General features: G+C 42.7%; 1 protein-coding gene across 3 annotated transcripts in view; it reads right to left on the bottom strand.

Annotated features, from left to right (window-relative positions):
* The window catches only part of TET3 (tet methylcytosine dioxygenase 3), a 106,811-nt gene that overhangs the window by 18,806 nt on the left and 64,096 nt on the right, over positions 1–23,909 (bottom strand). For all 3 annotated transcript variants that reach the window (XM_038561732.1, XM_038561734.1, XM_038561733.1), the window contains exons 4-6: positions 14,755–14,845; positions 6,919–7,012; positions 205–413 (exon numbers count right to left, since the gene is read on the bottom strand). In XM_038561732.1, coding sequence (XP_038417660.1) covers positions 205–413; positions 6,919–7,012; positions 14,755–14,845 — 394 coding nt within the window. The remainder of the gene's footprint in view (positions 1–204; positions 414–6,918; positions 7,013–14,754; positions 14,846–23,909) is intronic.

The following is a 23,909-nucleotide window of genomic DNA, read 5'->3' on the forward strand; positions in this document are numbered from 1 at the left end:
GACCAGAAGAACCCAGGGGTCAGGATCATGGGAGAGCTCCTTTCAGCACAGTCCTGACTGCAGGATAGACAGGGCCCTGGGGTAGGTGGGGGGAGGGGAAGAGTCCCCTGCATGGGCTGCCCAAGACCCTGCCGATGGACACCTGACCCAGCTGTCCCACTCGTCAATGCTGGAGACGCCCCCACCCCTCCCCACCCCACATACTCATCATTGAGGCCACATCTCCGGCTGGTGGGGTTCCCATACTTCCGGAGGGTGTCGGTGAGCTCTTGGTAGAGGGTGTCTCCGAGGCTGCGGGGGATGCCCTCCCAGGCCAGGATGAGGATGACAATCACAGCATTCTGGCAGTGGTGGCCCGCCCGGTGCCGTACCAGGCACAGCAGCTTCTCCTCTAGCGTGTGCCTGCGGATCACCTGCAGGGATGTGGGGTGGGGTTGGCACTGTTAACTATAGGAGCCTGGCCCTCACGCTCCTCTGCTGGGGATGCCACACCCCGCCTCACCTCTGCCAATCAGACCAGGGGGTACAGGTCTTTAGGGCAGTGTCAACAGGGTATCACAACCTGGCGACAGCAACCATACAGACTAAGAGACCGTTATAATAATTAGGGAATAATAAATGAAAACGTTATTTTTTAAAGAGCAAAATAAAAAATAATTACAAAATCTAAGTTATCGATGAGTTGTATAGGCTGAAAACTAAAAATATACAAATAAAACTATAAGCAAAAATATATTCAGAGATTTTTTTTTATATGGTCCTAAAATATCTGCAGAGAAAATGCTGCATATCTATATGATTTTAGTTAAAAAAGAAAGGGCTTTGGTGCTGTGGAAAACAGTTTTTGGCATTTTCTTGAAATGCCTAAACATGTAATTACCATATGACCAGGCAGTGCCACCCCTAGGAATATACCCAAGGTGACCGAGAGCAGGGACCAGGACAGGTGCTGGTTCAGAGCAGCACTATTCACAGCAGCCCAAAAGCAGAAACAACCCAAGATACATGGATAAACAAAATGTGGCCTCTCCATCAATGAAACAGTCATCAACCTTAAAAAGGAAGGAAAATCTGACTCATGTGACAAGTGAAATAAGCCAGGGCACCTGGGTGGCTCAGTGGGCTAAGCATCTGCCTTCAGCTCAGGTCACGATCCTAGGGTCCTGGGACAGAGCCCTGCATCAAGCTTCTTGCTTAGCGGGGAGTCTGCTTCTCCGGCTCCCTCTGCCCTTCCTCACCTGCTTGTGCACAAGCTCTCTCTTAAATAAATATATAAAAATCTTTTTAAAAAGGAAGGAAGAAGCCAGACATTAAAAACAAATACTGTGTATGATTCCACTTACACAGAGTACCTAGAACAGTCAGATTCACAGAGACAGAGAGTAGAATGGTGGTGGTCAGGGGCTTGGGGTGGAGAGAATGGGGAATTATTATTTAACAGGTAGAGAGTTTCTGGAGGGGATGATGAATAAGTTTTGAAGATATAGAGCATTCTTATGATTGCATAAGAATGTGAATGTAGTTAGTATCACTGAACTGTACACTTAAAAATGGTTAAAATGGCCAGTTTTAGGTTATGTATAATTTAACACAATTTTAAAAAATTACTAATATACCCCAAACCAGTGAACTGTATACTTTGATTGAATGAATTGTATGGTATGTGAATTACATCTCCATAAGGCTATCAACACAAAAAGCAAGGGCCTTCGGCTCTGCACTGCAGTGTTCCTCAGCTGGGTTCTCCCCTTGTTCTCTCTCACTCCCAGAACTCTGTCTTGGCTCCAAAGATATGGCATGGCAAAGGGCCCAGGAACTGGGGCACAAGATGGCTGATCTCCTTCAAGAACCCCAACTAATTCTGTGACCTGATGAGGGCCTGTGAAGAGGGGCAGGAGGAGGGCAGACTGGGAAGGGCCCTGAGGGGACCAGGACTGGGGAGGAGGGCAGGTTTCACAGGGGGCTTTCACAAGCAGCTTCCTGCTCTAGAATGGGAGCAGGTGGTTGGGGTGGGAGAGAGAGAAAGAGAGGGAGACCACTCAAACATAACACAAGCCAAAGTGTATGAAGTGCTGGACTAGGGAAGTGGGGAATGAAACAGGAGAAGGAATGCCTTCAGACACATTGAGGACAAAGCTGACTTTGGGACCATCTGACTCTAGGGCCTGGGGGACAGAAGAAAGTCTTAAATGGACTCCCACTTTTGTGGAAGAAGACAGTGGGTGAGGTGTGGGTTGTTCCCATGTTAATTGGGAACATGCGAGGGCTGAAGGACTCGGGAATATCTGAGTGGCTACTTCTAATAGGGCCCCAACAGCTGGGTCTCAGGGTCAGGAAATGCCTGGGCTGGAGACACACTTGGTTATACATACATCAGTGCAGGGAGGTGACCAGAGAGGCAGCCAGCCAGGCAGTATAAATGGGAGAATGGGCCAGATGGATGACTGGGGAGCTGTGTGGACCATGGCCCAGTAAAAAAGCACTTTCCTCTTCAAAAGGAATAAGCCAGGCCTTCTCTCCATCAACCACTGCCTAGAGGGACTAGTACAGCGATCTGGCCCAATTTTAACAGGAAGAAAATAGAAATCCAGTCTTTTACATGAAATTTCTCCTTTTAAGGATGTGAGCATTTAATTTAATTTTTTAAATCATGGTAAAATATACATGGCATAACATCTACCATTGTGGCCATTGTTAAGCGGTAGAAGTACATTCCCCGTTGCTGCACAGCCACCACCAGAACTTTGTCCACCTCTACACCGTCCTATCTTCCCAAAGTCTGTACTTACGTAATACTCCCTCCCCTGTCTCCTGCCCCCTAGTCCATGGCAATGACCATGCTACTTTTTGACTCTCTGAAGGGTCTGACTACTCGCAGTACCTCCTATACATGGAATCACATGGTATTTGTTCTTTTGTGACTGGCTTGTTTCATTTAGTGTAACAGCCGTAAGGTTTATCCACGTTGTAGATGTCAAAACTTCCTTCAAAATTTTAAGGGACGCCTGTGTGCTAAACAAAACACGTCCCTTCCCCACGAATTCCTGTTTTGAGCCCAATCCAGGGAGGCATCGGTGACATTGTTATTTAAAAAAAAAAAAATTTTTTTTTTTTTTTTTTTTTTGAAAAGTAACCTATGAACATGTCATTAAGTCAGGTTGTGACAGGGCTCCCTGTGTGACTGCCTGGTCTCCACAGACTGAGCTCCGGCATACCGTGAGCATCTGCGTACATCCCAGGTACTGATCACACAGCAGTCCCCGTCACCAGGGTTTCTGAGGCACTACTGTCAATCTTTGCTCAGCTCTCTGTGGCCATGCCCTCACAGGCCTATGGCTACAGTAAAAAAAAACTCTAAGAAAACTAAAGCAGAGCTCCCGACATGCCCTTCAAAGGAAACCAGCAGGATTGAATGCACAAAGTGCAAAAGTAAAAGGCCAACAGAAGGACAGGAAGACACCAACACCTGAGCATGGTATGGTTACACTGGCAGTTCAGAAGCTACCACAGAACCACAGACAGCTCACTCAGATTCCAGGCAGGAATTCCCTGACCACTGTACCCAACAGAAGTCCCAATCTGTCTTCCATGCAGGCTCCTATTCTTGGTACTCAGCTTTGACCCCTGGGGTTCCCCAGAAGGTCTGGTCCACCATGACCTCAGTGGGCTTTCACATACCTGCCTTCTGCCCCCAGTTACCTTTACAGACTGGCCCAAGCAGCATCTCCATGGCTCTTGTACCAAAAATCCCACTTTCACTGTCTCTGGTGTTTGCTTCTGGCACATCTCTGTGTATACTGAGCTTTAGCAATGTGACCTGGGTCACTCCCTTACTCCCACACTTGACAATGTCCACACTTTGTTGAGGCCGCCTTAAGATGGGAGATTACAGGGGGTTGGCTGGGTCATCCCACTGCTTTCTTAGATCCTTCTCTCAACACACATTTATTGGGCACCCATGGTGAGCCTCAACTTTGTTGCCAAGATGCTGGCCAGTCAAGTCCTGAATTTGTCAGGCATGCCACTTGTAGATGAATGTACTGGTTGGGGGTTGTGGCAGTAAAGACAGATGTGAGCCCGGTTGGAAATGAGAACTCAGGCTCTAGAAAGGAGACCAGAGGAGGTAGAGGGAAGGGAGAACCCAAGGAAGTGTCATCCACCACAGGCAGCTTACATGCTGCCACTTGCCCAGAGCTACAGACTACCACTGCCTGGGCTCTTGATGCCATGATGCCTCCAAGAATAATCTGCCCTTTTTTGCATTTATGGGTCACTTCCCAATGGAGGGGCACAGGGAAAAGGAAAAGTTCTCCAACTTCCAAGGAGGTAGAACTCTGTAGATGAGCTCTACCACCAAAGCAGATAGGATATTTGGTGGCTCTGGAGGCAAACAGCAAGAGAAGTCCATTGCACTAGGGGAGATGGCTAGAAAAGAAAAACACACAACTCGGCCCCACTGCTTTCTTACCACTGTAATAATCTGTGACCTACCACCATTTGCTTTTTACTATAAAAACAATTTCTTGGGCAGCCTGGGTGGCTCAGTGGTTTAGCACCTGCCTTCAGCCAAGGGGGGGATCCTGGAGACCCAGGATCAAGTCCCGTGTCAGGCTCCCTGCATGGAGCCTGCTTCCCTCTGCCTGTGTCTCTGCCTCTCTCTCTCATGAATAAAAAAAAAAAAAAATATATATATATATATATATATATATATATATTAATTGGAGTTCAATTTGCCAACATATAGCATAACACCCAGTGCTCATCCCATCAAGTATCCCCTCAGTGCCCGTCACCCAGTCACCCCCACCCCCCGCCCACCCCCCTTTCCACCACCCAATAAATAAAATCTTTAAAAAAATTTTTTTCTTTCCTCTTTCCTTTTATCTTCCGTTACCAGATCCCATCTTTGGGAACACTGTCACAGTGCATTCCCTTCTATCTGGACTTTTCTTTCAAAGCCAGCATCACCCACCAGGGTTAAGGGATAGCCATGAGCTGTTTCCTCCTTTGGACAAAACATCAGGTGTCATGTGTGCTCTGCTCTGGGCATCTGTCCACAGACCCTGGAGGATCAACATGTGCAGACCAAGGTCCTCCTCCCCTCATTCTGCTCCCCTCTCACGGCCTCTCTCACTTCTCCAGGAACTGAGCTCACCCTTCACCTGGCCACCTCTGACCTCAGGTCCAGCAGACACCCACATGTGCTGTTCACCAGGGGTATCTGGGGCTGGAAATGCATACTCTCTTCTTCAATACCACCCATATAGCCAGCTGTTTTTTTCCCCTGAGCCACTGTTTTGAAGATGGAGAAGTCCCTAGGCTCTACCTGTGTGAGGATCTTCAGTTTCCCACCCAAGACTTTGGATTTCCTCAAGGACTACATGAATTAACAAGAATAAGGGGCAGGTGCCACATCACAAATGGGTTCTCTGGGGGATAGCACCACACCCTGATCAGCCTACAGACAGATACAGTCCACCCCCCACTGCAATGCCCATCTTTCAGGAGAGTGGGGACAGTATGCTTCTTAATACTTGTGAATGCTCTATGTAGTTCCAGGTCACTTTTTTGTTGTTGTTGTTTCTTGAATATCTTATTTGAGAGAGAGTGAATGAGCAAGAGAGAGCATGAGTGGGGGGAGGGGGAGAGGGAGAAGCAGACTCCCCACTGAGCAGGGAGCCTGATACGGAGCTCAATCTCAGGACCCTGGGATCATGACCTGAGCTGAAGGCAGACGCTTAACCAATTGAGGTCCCCAGGTGCCTGCCAGATTCTTTTATTGTATATAATTCTGCAACACTGACCAAAAATTTCTAAAAATAGATATGTGGTAGTTCAGGTTCAGACACCTTTTATGTTCATTAAAAACAAAGGTGCAAAGGCATGGCATATATACCAGATAAAAACAGGCATGTGCACAGATGGATACAGGCTGACAAAGGTCATCTTACCCATTCCTCCACTCCAAGTGAGCTGTATGTTCCTGCGGCCTTCTGCCTTTGCTCACATGACTCTCCTTGCCAGAAACGTTTCTACTCCCCCATCAGCCCACTCAATATGGCTCTGCATTCACAGTGCCATATTCATGGCCCCATGCACATCCCCCTCCTCTGAGAAACCAAGCCTCCCATTCTTCCCACCATCAGAGCCCCTGGATCCTGAACTTTACAGCACTGAGTCTAAGTCTGCCTCTCAAAGTTGGACCTTGATTATTCAAGTCTCTGTGAGTTTATCTCATGGGTCTCTACATCACAAGCTGCTTGAGCACAGGGATACAGCCTTCCGTTTTCCGTGCACATCCCCCTACAAGGCACCCAGCACAGTGTTGGGCTCATGGCTACCTGATCGTCTTGCTGCTGTCACAAGCACGGATTCTGCAGTGATGCTAAAAGATCTCCTTGAGGACTGGAAGGGCAAGGTTGGAAAACTATCAGTGGGATGGTGAAATGGGAGTCTCAGCCCATTTCGGCTGCCTCACAGGAAACAGTGGCTGAGAAGTAAAGCAGATGCCTGACCATCCCCAATTCTGCCTGGAGACCTAGTTCTTTGGGACAGGAGATAAGAATGCTGGGCAGCACATGGAGGGGCAGGGGAGTCACATAGTCCACGGTGGGGCCCGGCCCTGAGTGAGATGACATCGTTACGCCTCCCCTCAACCACAGGGAGAGTATGAACTGAGCATAAGGACTAGAGCATTTCTGAGGCCAGCCCAGGATGCCAGGGGCTGGCACTTAAACAAAACGAGGACAAATAGCTCAGGCCAGGGGTTGAAGGGTGGGGATGACCTTAACCAAGCACAGATGCCAGCTTTGATGTTCCCCTGGACAGTAAGCATGTTTGTTTCCTCTGCACACCCCTGGCCAGGCCTGTAGGGAGGGAGGTGAAGCACAGCCCTGGCCACAGGGTCTTGACACTCACCCACTTGGCGATGGGGCAGCCGCGAGAGCTCTTCCCTTCCTTCCCAGTGTAGATGACCTTCTCGATCCGGATGGCTTTCCCCTTCTCTCCATACCTGGAGAGGGAGACAGAAACCACCATTAATACAGCGAAGCCCCAAAGGAGAGCAGCTTATGGCAAGAAGGCAAGCCTCAGTGTGCATCAGCATGGGTTAGATTGCCATGGGCTCAAACAGAGAAGGAGAGTTGAAATGTTTGTTCTGTGCTTAGAGCCTCCGGAGACACACTGGCTACTTACAGGTTCCCAGGGCCTCTGGTCTATGTTGCCCAGCTCTATCCCAGGGCAGAGGGGGCTGGCAAGCACAACATCCCTGATTATGACCTCTGAGCCTCCAGGAAGGGTACTCAAACTGAAGGCTAAACACAGACCTTTGTACCCAGCCTTGTTAGTTGAGCCACCTTGAGAGTTAGTTATTGATAGAGTCAATCAACAGAAAAAAATAAATGGGAAAAGCCTTTTCTTTCCACAATCCCCAGCTGCCATTGAAGTATGATGAGGATAGAGAGCTGAGGCTGGGGGAAGTGACCCTACCAAGCACCGACTGGCTCTGTCACTGCCCCGGACAGCCCACACATCCTGTACACACTCCAGCCCTGGTGTCCACACACATGCTCAGGGATTCTGAGGCCATCTAACCTTAGGGTGATGAAGCTACGTCCCCAGAGCTGAACTGCCCTACCCAAGTCTACATGGCTACAGTGCTGCAGACAGTGGTGACCTGCGTGCCTGCCCAGCCACTTTCTGGTCACAGACTGTAGCCACATGACTGAACCTCTCTACATCTCGGTTTCTTAACCTGTAAAATGAAGATAAAGTGGGCTCCTACTTCTTAGGCTTGGAAAGAGAACAAATGAGATAGTCCCCGGAGGGTGCACCATTTAAAATACTCTGAAGTTCCCGGCATGAGGAAAGAGCTCATTAAGTATTAATTCTTAACAATGTAACTATCCATCTGACTGAACCATCTTATTTTTAATAGCTTTTTAGTTTTGGGCACAAAGTCATATCATCTGCAAACAGGGTCATTTGTCACCTCACCCTGTCCATTCTTTATACCCCGTTCAGTCTCCTGTCTCTCTGCACCAGCCAGGGCTCCCAAAATGCTAGAAGGCACCTTTGATTATTTCCTACCTCAACTGTAAAATATTGCCAACTATTCATTACTGAGCATGAAGCTAGCAGACTTCCAGAAAGAGACAGAGACTGCCTCACTTTGAAGGTATCTACTAAGGGTCTCCTGTTCTAAAGGCTTTTAATCAAGAATTGTTACTTTTATCCAAGTACTTTTAGCATCAAAAGGACACAGATGACTGGTTTTTTTTTTCCTTCGACCAATTAATTCAGTGTGCTATTTTAACAGACTGAATCAAACTATCCTTGTATTTCTGTAATGACTCCAATTTAGTCATGGCCTATTATTTTTAATATACTATTTAATAGAGAAAAATGTTATCACACCCTAGTACAGCTTATATTCTCTACGTAAGCACACATACAGGTACACATACAGGTATCCCTCATGTTTCAGAAGTTCACGTTACACCCATTCTGCTTTTACAAAACACCTACATCAGCAACTGTTTTTTGGTAACTGAAAGAAATCTGAAGAGAATTTCTGCTTTTATGAAAAAAGGCAAAACATAAATATAGTGCTCGGTGTTTATTTCACAATGAGCTGCTATGGAGGCAGCGTGTGTCCCGAGCAGCACGGCAACAGTGGCCCCACTAAGCTCCTTCCCCAGAACATCCACTCAGCATCTTAGCATCCAGTGGCCAGAGTTCTGAACTTGATCTGTGAGCATCTGTGCTTTGCTTTGATTTATTCTGTTCATTTGTTAGCAAGATGTGTCTTAAGGTATCAGAGAAGCCTAAAAGAGATTATTTTGGGAGTCCAGGAATGCTTAAACATTTTTCCAAGTAAGTTAATGGTAACTGCTTCCTTGCTTTACTGTCATTTTTGGTTTAGGAAAGTTTTCAAGGGGATGCTCTACTTTTGGACAGCAGGGGAGACCCATATTCTTTATCTCATCCATTTTACTTTTGGGAATTTCTATCTCTGAAGTAACTATAAAAAATACACCAAGACTTAGGAATAAGATATTCATTGTTGCATCAACTGAAAAATTAGAAACTTAAATATCCAGTATAGGACTGGCTAAATAAAATATAATAAATAAATTGCTATATAACGGAAAACCATGTAGCCATCAAAAAGGATTCAACATTATCATATGTACTAATATGGAAGCAATTAAGCAGTGGGGGGAAGCAGCTGCAAACAGTGGGTACCTTATGATTGGTCCCATTTGGTTTAAAATTCATATACAGGGAAAATTAACAAGGCAGGAAACAACAAATGTTGGAGAGGATGCAGAGAAAAGGGAACCCTCTTACACTGTTGGTGGGAATGTGAACTGGTGCAGCCACTCTGGAAAACTGTGTGGAGGTTCCTCAAAGAGTTAAAAATAGACCCGCCCTACGACCCAGCAATTGCACTGCTGGGGATTTACCCCAAAGATTCAGATGCAATGAAACGCCGGGACACCTGCACCCCGATGTTCATAGCAGCAATGTCCACAATAGCCAAACTGTGGAAGGAGCCTCGGTGTCCATCGAAAGATGAATGGATAAAGAAGCTGTGGTCTATGTATACAATGGAATATTCCTCAGCCATTAGAAACGACAAATACCCACCATTTGCTTCGACGTGGATGGAACTGGAGGGTATTATGCTGAGTGAAGTAAGTCAGTCGGAGAAGGACAAACAGTGTATGTTCTCATTCATTTGGGGAATATAAATAATAGTGAAAGGGAATATAAGGGAAGGGAGAAGAAATGTGTGGGAAATATCAGAAAGGGAGACAGAACATAAAGACTCCTAACTCTGGGAAACGAACTAAGGGTGGTGGAAGGGGAGGAGGGCGGGGCGTGAGGGAGGGTGGGTGACGGGCACTGAGGGGGACACTTGACGGGATGAGCACTGGGTGTTATTCTGTATGTTGGTAAATTGAACACCAATAAAAAATTATTTTATTAAAAAACTCATATACAAATATGTATAAGTGCTTAGAAAAAACTGAAGGGTATGCATGAAAATTTTTTTTTTTTTTTAGTTTCTTCTGGATAACTGCTAGAGAGCTTTTTTCTTTCTTAGCTTTAAAAAAAAAAAAAAAGACTTTTAGGGATGCCTCTGTGGCTCAGTGGTTGAGCATCTGCCTTCAGCTCAGGTCGTGATCCCTGGGGCCCTGGGATCAAGTCCCGCATCAGGCTCCCCAGAGGGAGCTTGCTTCTCCCTCTGCCTCTGTCTCTCTCTCTGTCTCCCATAGATAAACAAAATCTTTTTAAAAAATAATTTTAAAAAACACTTTTATATACAAGTTTTATTTTTGTAATTGGAAAGAAAACAAATTATTTTTTAAAATGCTGTTAAAAGTACAGTTTCTTGGAGTTCATGGAGATCTTGAGTAAAACAGACAACACTCACTGAAGAGGTAAGAAGTGTTTCTGATGATTAGTACATGAAAATTCTATGGCTATGTTATTAGTCCCTTTATAGAATGTGTTTGGGGACAGGACTCTGGGGAGCGTATACAGTATGGCTTGGCTCAAGAGGAAAAGACCAAAGAGTGCTGCTTTTGTTTGGTTCCTGGAAAACTTTCAATTTCACAAACATTTATCAGGAAGTGGCCCCCAAGTACAAAGCGTGGGTACTTGGTGTGTCCTGGGGTCACTGTGGGAAGAACAGCTTGAGGTGTCCACACTGCTCTCACCGAAATGGACAGGATATCGTGTTCCCCACAGGAGGGTGAGCTGAGGACACTGACAGGAGCTTTCTGACCAGTACCTTCCCCACCATCCCACCCATGTGAGAAACACTTCCTGAGCTGAACTTCATATTCAAGAGCAAATAAAAGGGCCAAGCTCTATCTGATGAGCTAGACCTTTAAAAACGACAACAACAACACACAACTACCGAGAACTCTCTCTGTGTTTAAAGACAACCAATCAACTCTGAATTTGACTTTTTTTTTCTTAAATGTCTTCCCACTGGCCTATCATTAAGATGATATTCTAGAATGTCTAGACAGTGTTCGTCCCAGTATACAGATGAACTTCTAGATACTAAGCTAAGTCTTAAAGGATAGGCTGAAATCTTATTCTGAAGGATAATCTGATCATCTCAGCAAGTGGTTCTCAAAGGGTGGTGCACCTGGGAACCTGGGAAGAAGGCAGATTCCCAGGTCCCATCCCAGACCTGTTGGGTCAGGAACTCTGGGGTGAGGCCAGGAATCTGTGCTTTTATGAGTCCTCTGGGAGACTCTGGAGCATGCTAAAGTTTGAAAACTGCCAATCTAAAGTTGGACTTCTTTGGGGTTACATTTATCACAGAACAATGAGACTAGTTCCCCTAAACTCAGAGGATTTGCCAGCACAGTGCTTGTTCTGTTTTTAGAACGAGGATTTAATGAATTCCTAGGCTGCAGAGAATCCCATTCCCAGTTAGATGACACGGGGCTCTGCAGCACACCATTCTCAGATATGGGTTTGAACAACTGACTAGGGCAGCCCAGGTGGCTCAGTGGTTTAGCGCTGCCTTCAGCCCAGGGCATGATCCTGGAGACTCGGGATCGAGTCCCGCGTGGGGCTTCCTGCATGGAGCCTGCTTCTTCCTCTGCCTGTGTCTCTGCCTCCCTCTCACTCTGTGTCTCTCATGAATAAATAAATTTTTTTTTTTTTTTAAAAAAGAACATCTGACTAAAATTACCTATGTCAATGGGGACTTGGGTTCCCACGAATGGAACCCATAAATAAGTTGGGAGAATATTTTAGAATTTGCTTTTGACCTCCCCCTCTTTTTTTGAAATCTTTACCAGAGAGGCTAAAATCACCAACGTCTCCTTGATTTCAGTTTGCTTCCCTTTCCTGCCTTTGGCCAACTTCTGGCGGTACTGTGGTCCTACAGAGAAAGGGTCGGTGGGGGAGAAGTCTAGGGAAAGAGACAGCCTGGACCATTCACAAGCTAGACGCCCAGCCTAGTGATGTTCACTGACTGTTTATTCCTCTCCTTGTTCCACAAGAAACCTTTTTAAAAAGATGTCTATAAGATAAAAATAACAGGTGATGAAATCAGAGTGAAGGGGGAAAAGGTGAACATAATGTTGGCACACAAAATGCAAACAGTAGGGTCTTATGTGTATTCCTGAGAGATGGGCCTAGAAACTTTCATCGTATGAGAAATAAACGAAACTAATGAAGACTCCTTTGGGTCATGTCAGAAGGACTTTAGGAGTGAACCTGGATGGGTGCTCCCATGGGCCAATGATGAGAAATTACATTGCTCCTAATAGGGGTATGCAAATCTGGCTCTAAGCTTACCAGCAGCTAACAAAGATGGAAATGCAATCTGTTACATAATTTACAAGGTCCTTAAGATAAAAATAAACCAGCTGCTGAGGAAAAACACAAGTATTCCTGGTCTTGAAAGGAATTCCTCCCTTGGATCAGTTTCTGAAGAATCCACAGTTGGCTGTTATTTTTAAAGCAATGAGGGAAAAAAAGGACAAATCTCAACTTTATCACTATCTCCTAATCCTTGTTTCAAAACATACTCTTTGGGATGCCTGGGTAGCTCAGTGGTTGAGCGTCTGCCTTCGGCGCAGGGTGTGATCCAGAGTTTCGAGATCGAGTCCTACATCAGGTTTCCTGTGAGGAGTGTGCTTCTCCCTCTGCCTGTGTCTCTGCCTCTCTCTCTGTGTCTCTCATGAATAAATAAATAAAGTCTTTAAAAACAAAAACAAAACATACTCTTCTCTAAAAGTTATTTAAAGAGGTGTCTAGAAATTTTGTAAAATTGTTACCAAGAAACAAACACACACAAAAAAACCTGTCCCAGATCAACTTGTACATTGGATTGTCCTTCAGCCCTCAATCTGCCAATGAATGTCAAGATTTCTTACAAAAAAAAAAAAAAATCATTGACCAAAACACCGGTTGCCCCAACCTTGGCACTGCAACGTATACGCATTCTAACACGGGGAGGCATGCATGTCCAACACACACCCTGTCTTAAATGCTTCATTCTTATGGACTCAGAGGTACCCTTTCAATCAGGCTTGAATTTGCAGACTGGGTCTTTGATCAAATGCTTTTCTGATGGGCTATTTTGTATATAAATGTTTCCAGATGGTAGAGGACAATTAAGAGTCATTACAGGAGATCACAGTCCTGCATCCATCTTACATTTACTCAGGGATGCCATTACAGTTTTTCAGTTCAAAATCATGTTCTCTCTGCTACATTAATGACAGGATTCATTTGGCCCCCCCTGATCAGACAAAATATGCTTCCTAAATATGGAAACTTTAAGCCACTTAGCCTTCTACACATCTGTATACATATGTACAAGCATGTATGTAGGTCTATATAATCTTTGCCTTTGCTATTAAAAACACTAATGTTATAAAATTTCGATCAGTACATGGATATATGAGATAGGTGCCTTGTATATGGTCATGGTCCTTCCTTACAAGCACAGACATTGTTTTGACTTATCATCATAACTCTCCTACAATGTATGTGTGTTTCTATCATCTCCATTTTGCAGATAAGAAAACTGAGTCACAGAAAAGCAGAGCAACTTACCCAAGGACTCAGCAGGAAGTGGTAGGGCCAGGATTAGACCTTTTAGTCTAGTGCAGTGTTTGCATGCTCTCAATCACCAAGCTATTTTACTTTTCTATACACCGGAACTCATAGCATTTAATACCTGCTATGTACATGTACATAGACTTTAAAGTCTTCTATCTATACAAGCTGCTTAAAAAATAAAACAGGGGTATCCCTAGGTGGCTCAGCAGTTTAGTGCCTGCCTTCGGCCCAGGATCAAGTCCCATGTCGGGCTTCCTGCCTGGAGCCTGCTTCTCCCTCTGCCTGTGTCTCTGCCTCTCTCTGTGTGTCTCTCATGAATAAATAAATAAAATCTTTAAAAAAATAAATAAATAAAACAGGGCTGTTAAGTAAAAACCCTGTAGTCTTGAGTTTGAATTCTAAGTGTCAATGTAAACTCTGATGTATTTAATCACTAATCAATAACAAAAAATAAAAACCCTACACATACATCTTAGCTCTTTCTACTGAAATGGCCTAGAAACAAAGAGCATACCTAGTACCAGCGTTTGTTTTCTAAATACTTGTTCCCCCAATAAAAGTCTGGGACTTCTTGGATAAATGTAGAATGCAAGCCCAGAACATAATGCCATATGAGGAATCAAAAAAGCTATCAAAGACTGCTGGGACAGTGTCAGGACGACTTAGGACACAACCTGAATAGGCAGCCACTGGCCAATGATAAGACTTATGTTACTCCTGAAGAAGGTACAAAATACCACCTATGAAGTAGTTTTGAAAAAAAGAAAGAAAAAATTATCTGATTCCCATGAAGTCTTTACCTTTAACTGTGAATGTATAGGCCATAGAGAGGACAGAAGAACACAGTGAACAATACTGCAGAAAAGCCAGCAGAAAATCCAGACCTTGGGAAACACTATAGGACACAGTCATTTAACCACATTTCATCAATAAAAATATTTCAAGAGAGGGAGAAGAACAAGGGAGGGGTAGATATAGAGGGCAGACCTACAGACAGAGAGAGACCCATAGTCAACCTTCCACAGTCTGGATATCATGACTTCCTTCCTGTACGTTGTCTGGTATGAGACAATGACAATGAGAGGCGCTTCAATGCCACGCTCTCTTAACAACTGCCCACCTCTGCTTGGACACCTGGGCGTCACTCACCGCTCCTCCATGAGCTCCCGGATAGAGGCTACCGTGGGGCCAGATCCCAGGTGAGTATAATACGGACCTTCATCTTTCTCCACTATTTGTTCTGCAGAAACACAGAGTAAACATTATTTGGAGGCATCGGTTCATCAACATTAATTTAGAAAGGCAAACCACCAATAGGAAAATTAACAGATGCATTATAAAACAGGAAATTCAAATGGCTTATAAACATGTGAAAATGTGTTCAATCCCATTAGGAACCAGGAAGTGCAAATTAAAATCACAGTGCAACATCATGGCACACAGGGCATACTGGCAAAAACTGAAGAATCTGATGAAATCAAGTGTTGATAAGATTGTGGTGTAACCACTTTGGAATTCAGTTTACCGCTGTATGCATTCTAGACTGGGGTAGGCAAACTACTCTAGTCCTAGGGATATACACAAAAGAATGAAAAAATAATGACTCACACAGATACCTGTATGCCAATTTCACAGCAGCATTTTTCACAAGAGCCAAAAGGTGAAAACAACACAAATGTCTATCAACAGATGGACAAAATGTGGGGTAGTCACACAATGGAATATCACCCAACCATAAAAAGGAATGAGGTTGGGCAGCCGGGGTGGCTCAGCGTTTTAGCGCCGCCTTCAGCCCAGGGCCTGATCCTGGAGACCAGGGATAGAGTCCCACGTTGGGTTCCCTGCATGGAGCCTGCTTCTCCCTCTGCCTGTGTCTCTGCCTCTCTCTCTCTCTCATGAATAAATAAAATCTTTTAAAAAATAAAAAAAAATTTTTTAAAGGAAGGAGGTTCTGACACATGCTATAACATGGATGAGCCTAGAAAATATTATGCTGGGTGAAATAAGCCAGACACAAAAGGACAACTATTATATGATTCCATTTAGATGAGATACCTAGAAGAGGCAAACTCAAAGAGATAAAAATTAGACTGGAGGGTACCAGGGCTGGCAGGAGTAGAGAAGAGGGACTTACTGCCTTTCAGTGTAGGGTGATAAAAAAGTTTTGGAAACAGGCCATGATGATGGTTGTACAATATTGTGAGTGTAGTTAATGCCATTAACCTGTACACCTGTACATTTAAAATGGTTAAAATGGCAATTTTTCTGTTATACATATTTTACCACAATTTAAACAAACAAACAAACAAAAAAGAAGTGAAGTACTGATACGTGCTACAATGCTGAGGAGCCTCAAAATCATGATGCTGTGTGAAAGAAGCCAGACACAAACCATTACAGACGGTATGATCCCGCTCACAGGAAATATCCAGAATGGGCAAGGCCACAGAAAAAGAAAGCAAACAGACAGCTGCCAGAGGCTAGGAGAGGTGAAAGAGTGCTGAGTAACAAGCATGGGGTTTTGTTTTGGGACGAAGAACACGTTTAGGAACTAGACGGAGGTGGCGGTTGCCCACTGTAAATGTACTAAATGCCAAGGAAATGCTTACTGTAAAATGGTTATTTTACATTATATGATGTTCACTGCAATTTTTTTTTAAGGAACAAATTATTGATGCACACAACTTGGGTGAATTTTATTTTGTTTTATTTTATTTTTTTGGGGGGGGGGCCGATTTTTTTTTTTTAATTTTTATTTATTTATGATAGTCACAGAGAGAGAGAGAGAGAGAGGCAGAGACATAGGCAGAGGGAGAAGCAGGCTCCATGCACCGGGAGCCCGATGTGGGATTTGATCCCGGGTCTCCAGGATCACGCCCTGGGCCAAAGGCAGGCGCCAAACCGCTGTGCCACCCAGGGATCCCTGGGGGGGCAAATTTTAAATGAATTTTTCTCAGTGAAAAAAATGAGACCCAAATGACTACATAACAATGGCTTTGGAAAACAGTTTTGACCAGCTAAAGTATAAGACTGAAAACAAAAAGAACTTTACACAAATACTGCACTATAGTTGGTAAGTTTGTTTTATGTCTAAAGAAATGTGGGGCAGCCTGGGTGGCTCAGCGGTTTAGTGCTGCCTTTCAGTCCAGGGCGTGATCCCAGAGATCCGGGATCAAGTCCTGCGTCAGGCTCCCTGCATGGAGCCTGCTTCTCCCTCTGCCTGTCTCTCTCTCTCTCTCTCTCTCTCTCTGTCTCTATGAATAAATAAATAAAATCTTAAAAAAATAAAGAAATGTGACAACTAAGTGCAATGTGGTATCCTGCACTGGTCCTAACAAAGTAAAAGGGCATTAGTGTAAACACTGATGAAATCCAAAGTTTGCAGTTCATCGTATTGTACCAATATTAATGTCCGATTTTTTAAAAAAAATTTTTAAATTTATTTATGATAGTCACACAGAGAGAGAGAGAGAGAGAGAGGCAGAGACATAGGCAGAGGGAGAAGCAGGCTCCATGCACTGGGAGCCCGACATGGGATTCGATCCCGGGTCTCCAGGATTGCGCCCTGGGCCAAAGGTAGGCACCAAACCGCTGCGCCACTCAGGGATCCCCTAATGTCCGATTTTTAAATGTACTTATAATCACGTAAGATGTTTACATTAGGGGCAGATGGATAAAGTGTATACAGAAACTCTCTGTACCAATGTTGTTACTCTTCTGTAGATGTAAAATCATCTCAAAATTAAAAGCTTTAAAAAACAAAAAACTAGGGGCGCCTGGGTAGCTCAGTGGTTGAGCCTCTTCCTTTAGCTCAGGGCGTGATCCCAGGGTCCTGGGATCAAGTCCCACCATCAGGCTCCCCTGCGTGGAGCCTGCTTCTCCCTCTGCCAATGTCTCTGCCTCTCTTTGTGTCTCTCATGAATAAATAAACAAAATCTTAAAAATAGATATATATCATTTGGCATTTAAAAAACAAAACAAAACTAGACAGTGGGCCCTCTTTGCGGATTCTATCCTAGAACAAATTTTAGTTTCATGCATCAAAACACATGTACAAAGATTTTCATAGCAACGTTACTTGTAATAGACAAAACTGGAGACCTATAATCCAGCAACAGTGGGATGGATAAATAAAGTGTAGCACAGTCGTATAATGGGATCTATGTAGCAGTGAGAATTGACAATCTTCAACAACATGAATACCACAACATCAGAGTAAAGGAAAGAGGCATAGCAAAGAACAAATATGGTGATATTACATTTAAAGAGTATCGAGGGATCCCTGGGTGGCGCAGCGGTTTGGCGTCTGCCTTTGGCCCAGGGCGCGATCCTGGAGACCCGGGATCGAATCCCACATCGGGCTCCCTGCATGGAGCCCGCTTCTCTCTCTGCCTGTGTCTCTGCCTCTCTCTCTCTCTCTGTGACTATCATGAATAAATAAATAAAATCTTTAAAAAAAAAAAATAAAAAAATAAAGAGTATCGAAAAGCAGGCTCAACTAAACTATACTGTTTAAAGACCCACACAGAAGTGGAAAAATTATTAGGTTGGAATATGAAATTGCAGACATTCAACGGCTTTTTACCTACAAACAATGGTGATTTTTATAAGCTCCAATCTTATTATAAAGAAAAACAAGAAAATCATTGTCACAAGTCAAGAGAGTGGTTGCCTCTGGAGGATGGGAGAGGAATGTGACTGGGATGTGTGTACAGGGGACTTCTGAGGAGCTGGAAATGGCCTATTTCTTTATCTAGGTTGTGGTTACCCAGGCATTCATTTTGTAAATTTTCCTTGAATTGTGTATGAATGTTTTGTGTACTTTCCTATTTATAAAAATTCACAATTTTTAAAATGTAAAAAAATGTTATCATACTTCTTTTATGTAGAACCTTATGCTCAGGTTTATGGGGGATTCAAGAAAGGAAGATACCTGATTGCTGCCTTTTAAAAGTTTAGGGTCTACTTGGGTAGATAAGATCTACACATAAGACCCGCAAATGTGTTCCAAAGAGTTGGAAGATTTAAATACAAAAATATTTAGCTATGCAAGTTCTGATAGGAAAACAATGCAAGTTTTTAAAAAATCCTGGAAAAGGAAGTCTTCTCTAAGTATCACATGAGATTCTGAAGCCCCCATACACATACAAATCCTGATAAATTTAACTGAAAAAAAAAAAAAAAACAAAACCAAAAAAACTATAGCACTTACTACCAGACAAAAGGCTAATTTCCTTAAAATATCAAGAGCTTCTATAGCTAAATAAGGTCAATAACTCAGAAAAATTTAAAAGGATAAAAAGGGAAATGCAAATGGCTCAAGCATCTGTAAAGTTACAATAAGGTCCCAGTTTTAACTTCCAGATGAGTCACCATCAACGTCCTGTGTTGATGAGAGTAAGGAAAACAAGCAGTATAGAAAGTAATTTAGCAAGATGTTAAAATTACAAATGCACATGAGTCCATTTGACTCCGCAATTTCAAAGAATTTCAAATCTTCTAAGAACTCATTTCTGGAAATCTGGATATGTGCAAAATGATATATATATACAAGAATACTCACTGCATCATTTGTAATGGTAAACTATCAGAAATCTCAATGTCCATCATGATACATTATGTATTCTAAAGACACTATGGCACATCCATATAATGAAATACTAAGCAGCATCAAAACCAATCTGGCAGCTCCAGCTTTACTGACAGAAAATGACCTCCCAGATATCTTTTTTTTTAATTTTTATTTATTTATGATAGTCACAGAGAGAGAGAGAGAGAGAGAGAGAGAGAGGCAGAGACACAGGCAGAGGGAGAAGCAGGCTCCATGCACTGGGAGCCTGATGTGGGACTCAATCCCGGGTCCTCAGGATCGCTCCCTGGGCCAAAGGCAGGCTCCAAACCGCTGCGCCACCCAGGGATCTCCCTCCCAGATATCTTAAGTGGGAAAGGAAAAGCAAATTTCAGTATTGCATGTGTAATATACTATAGTCAGTATACACACTCAATTACACGTACATCAGTGTACATACATCAGATACACACTATGTGCAAGCAAAATGGTGTTTGGGTCACTACCCACACTAAGAATAAGAGCAAGTGTGTGAAAATGAGTTCAGTTGTGTGCCTGGCTTTAAACACTAACAAGAAAGAGCGTCTGGGTGGCTCTTGGTTGGTTAAGCAAGCGTTCAGCTCTTGGTTTTGGCTCAGGTCATGGTCTCAGAGTTGTGAGATCAAGCCCCACATCGGGCTCTGCAGGGGGCATGGAGCCTGCTTAAGATTCTCTCTCTCCCTCTCCTCTGCACCCCTCCCTTCTCTCTCAAAATATAATAAAATATAATAAAAACATAATAAATAAGATAAAAACAAGGAAGAAAAGGTCTGCAGTACTTTCAGGCCACTATGAAGCTGGGGAGGTCCCGGCCAGGCTGAGGATGTTAGATCTCACTGAACTCCTAGACCTTTGACATTTACCTGAAGGCCCTCAATAAAATAGTTTGATCCCTCCAAAAAGGTTTACAATGGTATGTTGCAGTCCAGCTGATGAACTGATGGGACGTGCCTGCCTCTTATGGCTTCTGCTCATATAGGCTCTTCATCCCCCACTAATGTCCTGGGTCAGGCTCTTGCCTGAATTATTGGCATGGTCTAACTGATCTCAGCTCTCCTAAGTTATTCTACCCACTTCTACCAGTTTATACACCCACAACAAAATTCTGATCACACCACTTCCCACTGATAACTCCATGTTAGACAAGACAGAACTCAAATTCCAAAACACAATCTGCAAGACCCCTGGGAGCCATCTCTGTACACCTCCCAGCCCTGCATGCTTCAGAGGCCAGCACAACTCCTATCACACAATTGTGCAATCTCTGCGTGTCTTTAAACCAGTTTCCTCACTGACAGCAGCAGCTTCCTTTATTTCTCTCTGGAAAAACTCCTCTCTTAAGGTCTAGTTTAAATGCCACCTCTTCTCAAACCCCAGGGCACTTCTCAGGTCCACTTTCCCTCTGGATCCCCAGAGCACCTTGCGTACAACAGAAATATCAAGGCAGGTATCACGGCACATTTTTATTGTTAGCATGGCCCAGCAGAAAGAACATGGATTTTGCAGAGACCTAGGGAACTGTGATGAGTTACCTTCACAATCTCTAATCCTCATGCCTTCCTGCGCAAACTATACAGAGGGCTCCGTGCAGTCTTTGGCACACAGTACTAACTCAATAGGCAGCTGCTGTCCAGACTCTGCCAAACAAATTGTATGACTGTGGCCAAGTTACACAACCCTTATGAGCCTTAAAAGCAGTTAAAATAATGTTCCTACGTTACAGAATTGTCGAGGATTAGCTGAGATGGAGTTCACCTAGCACTGTTCTCAACCTGTCAATGCTTAAATGTTTCATGAATGAATGAATATTTTCAAGTAAAGGATTAAAAAGGACTTGCTCTAAATATACACTATTTTGAACATAAAACAGAGAGGACTGCAGAAGGAAGCATATGGAGTGGGGGTGGGGGAGAGGGGAGACCAGGGGAGGCTAGGGAAAGAAAACGTAAGAATGTGGGTGTTGGAAGTAGTGGTCTGAAAGCTCTTTATAGGCGCTAGGAGACTACATGGTATAAAGAAATAGAATATAAGAATATGCCAGAACTTCTGGGCTCTATTCCAGTTTCTATTGTCTGGAGAAAAGTCAAAGTAATGGGTTGACTGCAGGATCTTGCACTGGAACTAGAACATAATGTAGCTTTTCGTCACTACTTTCTGCCCCAAATCAGAAAAGCTCAAAACTTACCCAGCTAAAGGATAGAGAAAGGAGATTTTCAAGAAGATGCAAACCAAATCCTGGCTACTCCATTCCAGCAGCTAGGAAAAAAGATACAGATCCAAAACCAAGGCAGCCTTGACACTAGATAGGTTTCTCGGGGAAGGCGACTAAAACCAAAAGGCAGACATAGCTCCAAGTTTCAAACAAAAGCAGTCATTCCTTCCCTTGTAGCAGTTTCCAAGGCAGCTCAAGGAGCCCTTTAAAAGCATTGCTTCTTCTAACCACATCGCTTTTCCTGATTTTACATATATAAAAACATGTTAGATAGATAGATTTAAATATGAAGATAGATCCGTTTCCTTGATTATGTCTATATCAGGGAGAAGATATTCTATGGAAAAAAATTAAACTTATAATCAAATACACTTAGTTATAAAACTAGTATACATTTACAAAGTTTATTATTCTCATGTATATGTGTATATATTCATAAGGCCATATATATCTCATTATATATATTTACATATACCTGAGAAAATACATCTCATTATATATATATACGTTATTATATTTATATATTATATAAAATACATCTCATTATATATATATACGTTATTTCTATATGTGTGTGTGTACATGTATACATATACATATGTGTGTGTATACATGTATCTTCTCTGTAGCAATAGGCTTTTACTAGGTTATGGTGCCAGACAGATGACAATACTTGGCAAGGTTGGGGTAATGTTCTATAGAATGCAGTATATACTCTGAATCAGTGAGCAATATATGCTTCTGTTTTTTTTTTGTAGTAAAATAAAGTTCATTAACCTTTTTTGGTGCTGCTTAATGCTATTCATCTTAAATTCAATACACGAGTTTCCCCTTTCTATATTTGTCATAATATATGCATGGTTTCCTGTCACTTTATATTTTCCATGCTTGTGTCCTTGTTTTTTTTCTTTCCTTTTTTTTTTTTTTTTTTTTTTTACAGGTTTTATATTTTCTTTTACTACCCATTCCCTACCCCTCGTAATCTGGAAAAATCTATAGTATGTCTTTAGTAATGCTAATTGTACTTTTGCAGAGAAAGAAGTTAGCACCCCTACAATTTCTCCCCCCTCCTCCTTCACTTTGTCTCCTGCTTTTTGTGGGTATCCTCTGAACATATATTTTTTCTCTCTGTTATCAAAGAGGTATTTAATATAAAACAATTTCAAATATAAGTAAATAAATCACCCATTTTAGAAAAACAATTATCAGTTATTTAAATGCAGATTTCACATTTGAATATATTTAGTGTTCACTATCAGCCCCATCATATACATAAATTCTCCAATCCATTACTTATCTGATTCATCTCTAGAAAATTTGAGTTCTTGTGTATTTGGAAATGTTTTAATGAAGCTTTTATGTGTGAATGGCAACTTAACTAGGTATACAATTCCTGGGTCAAACTTTTAATATTCCGAGAACTGCAATACACATATCCACCAAAAATAAAGAACCCTTGCCAATCAATAAGAAAAAGACAGACACACAATAGAGAAATAGACAAATTGCTTGAGTGGGTACTCTACAGAAGAATATGAACAGGTATGAAAGGTGCTCAACCTCATTAATCCTAAGGGAAATGCAAATTAAAGCCATGATGAGATAACCCTGTCACACCTTCCACAATGGTAGAAAGACCATGATACTATTTGCTGGTGAGGATATGGGACACTGCTGGTAGGAGTTTAAACTGTCACAACTGCAATAGTAGCAACTAAGCTGAACCACAATTTCAGTCTTGGGTATATGTCCAAAGGAAATATGTAAATGTATACATACATGTTCCAAGAGACATAGAGAAGAATATTTTATATCAGCATGATATAAAATAATAACTCCCAAATTGGAAATAATCCAAGTGATCATCAATGACCAAATGGATAAACTGTGGTATAATCATAAAACACAATACTATGCAGCAATAAGAAGGAAGGACTATAGGTACTGCTACACACACATATGAATCTCACAAACACAACACTGAACAGGTCAGTATATAAAGGAATACATATGTATTTATGATATGATACATATGAAATTCAAGAACAGGCAAACTCATTATGTGGTTAAGAAGTCAGAAAAGTAGCTACATTAGGACAGGGGTTGGCAAACTTTCTATGTTATGAGCCAGATGGCATTTTAGGCTTTGCAGGGCATGTAGTCTCTGTGGCAAGTACTCACCCTTGCTGATGTAGTAAAAAAAAGCAGCCACAGATAATACATGAACAAATGAGAACATCTATATTCCATTAAAACTTAATGGATACTGAAATTTGGACTTCATCTAATTTCCATGAGTTACAAAACATTATTCCTCTTTTTATTTTGGGGGGGACCATTTAAAAACATAAAAATTGTGTTTAGCTCACAGATAAGAGCCAGATTTGGTTTGCAAGCTACAGTGTGCTTTAGGGAGTCAGGTGTAGGTGACTGGGTGTGGAGCTTCTGAGGTGCTGGAAAAGCTGTTTCTTGATCTAACTGTGG

The sequence above is a fragment of the Canis lupus genome, chromosome 17 (genome assembly GCF_011100685.1).
Source record: "Canis lupus familiaris isolate Mischka breed German Shepherd chromosome 17, alternate assembly UU_Cfam_GSD_1.0, whole genome shotgun sequence".
In the NCBI taxonomy this organism is placed as follows: Eukaryota; Metazoa; Chordata; class Mammalia; order Carnivora; family Canidae; genus Canis; species Canis lupus.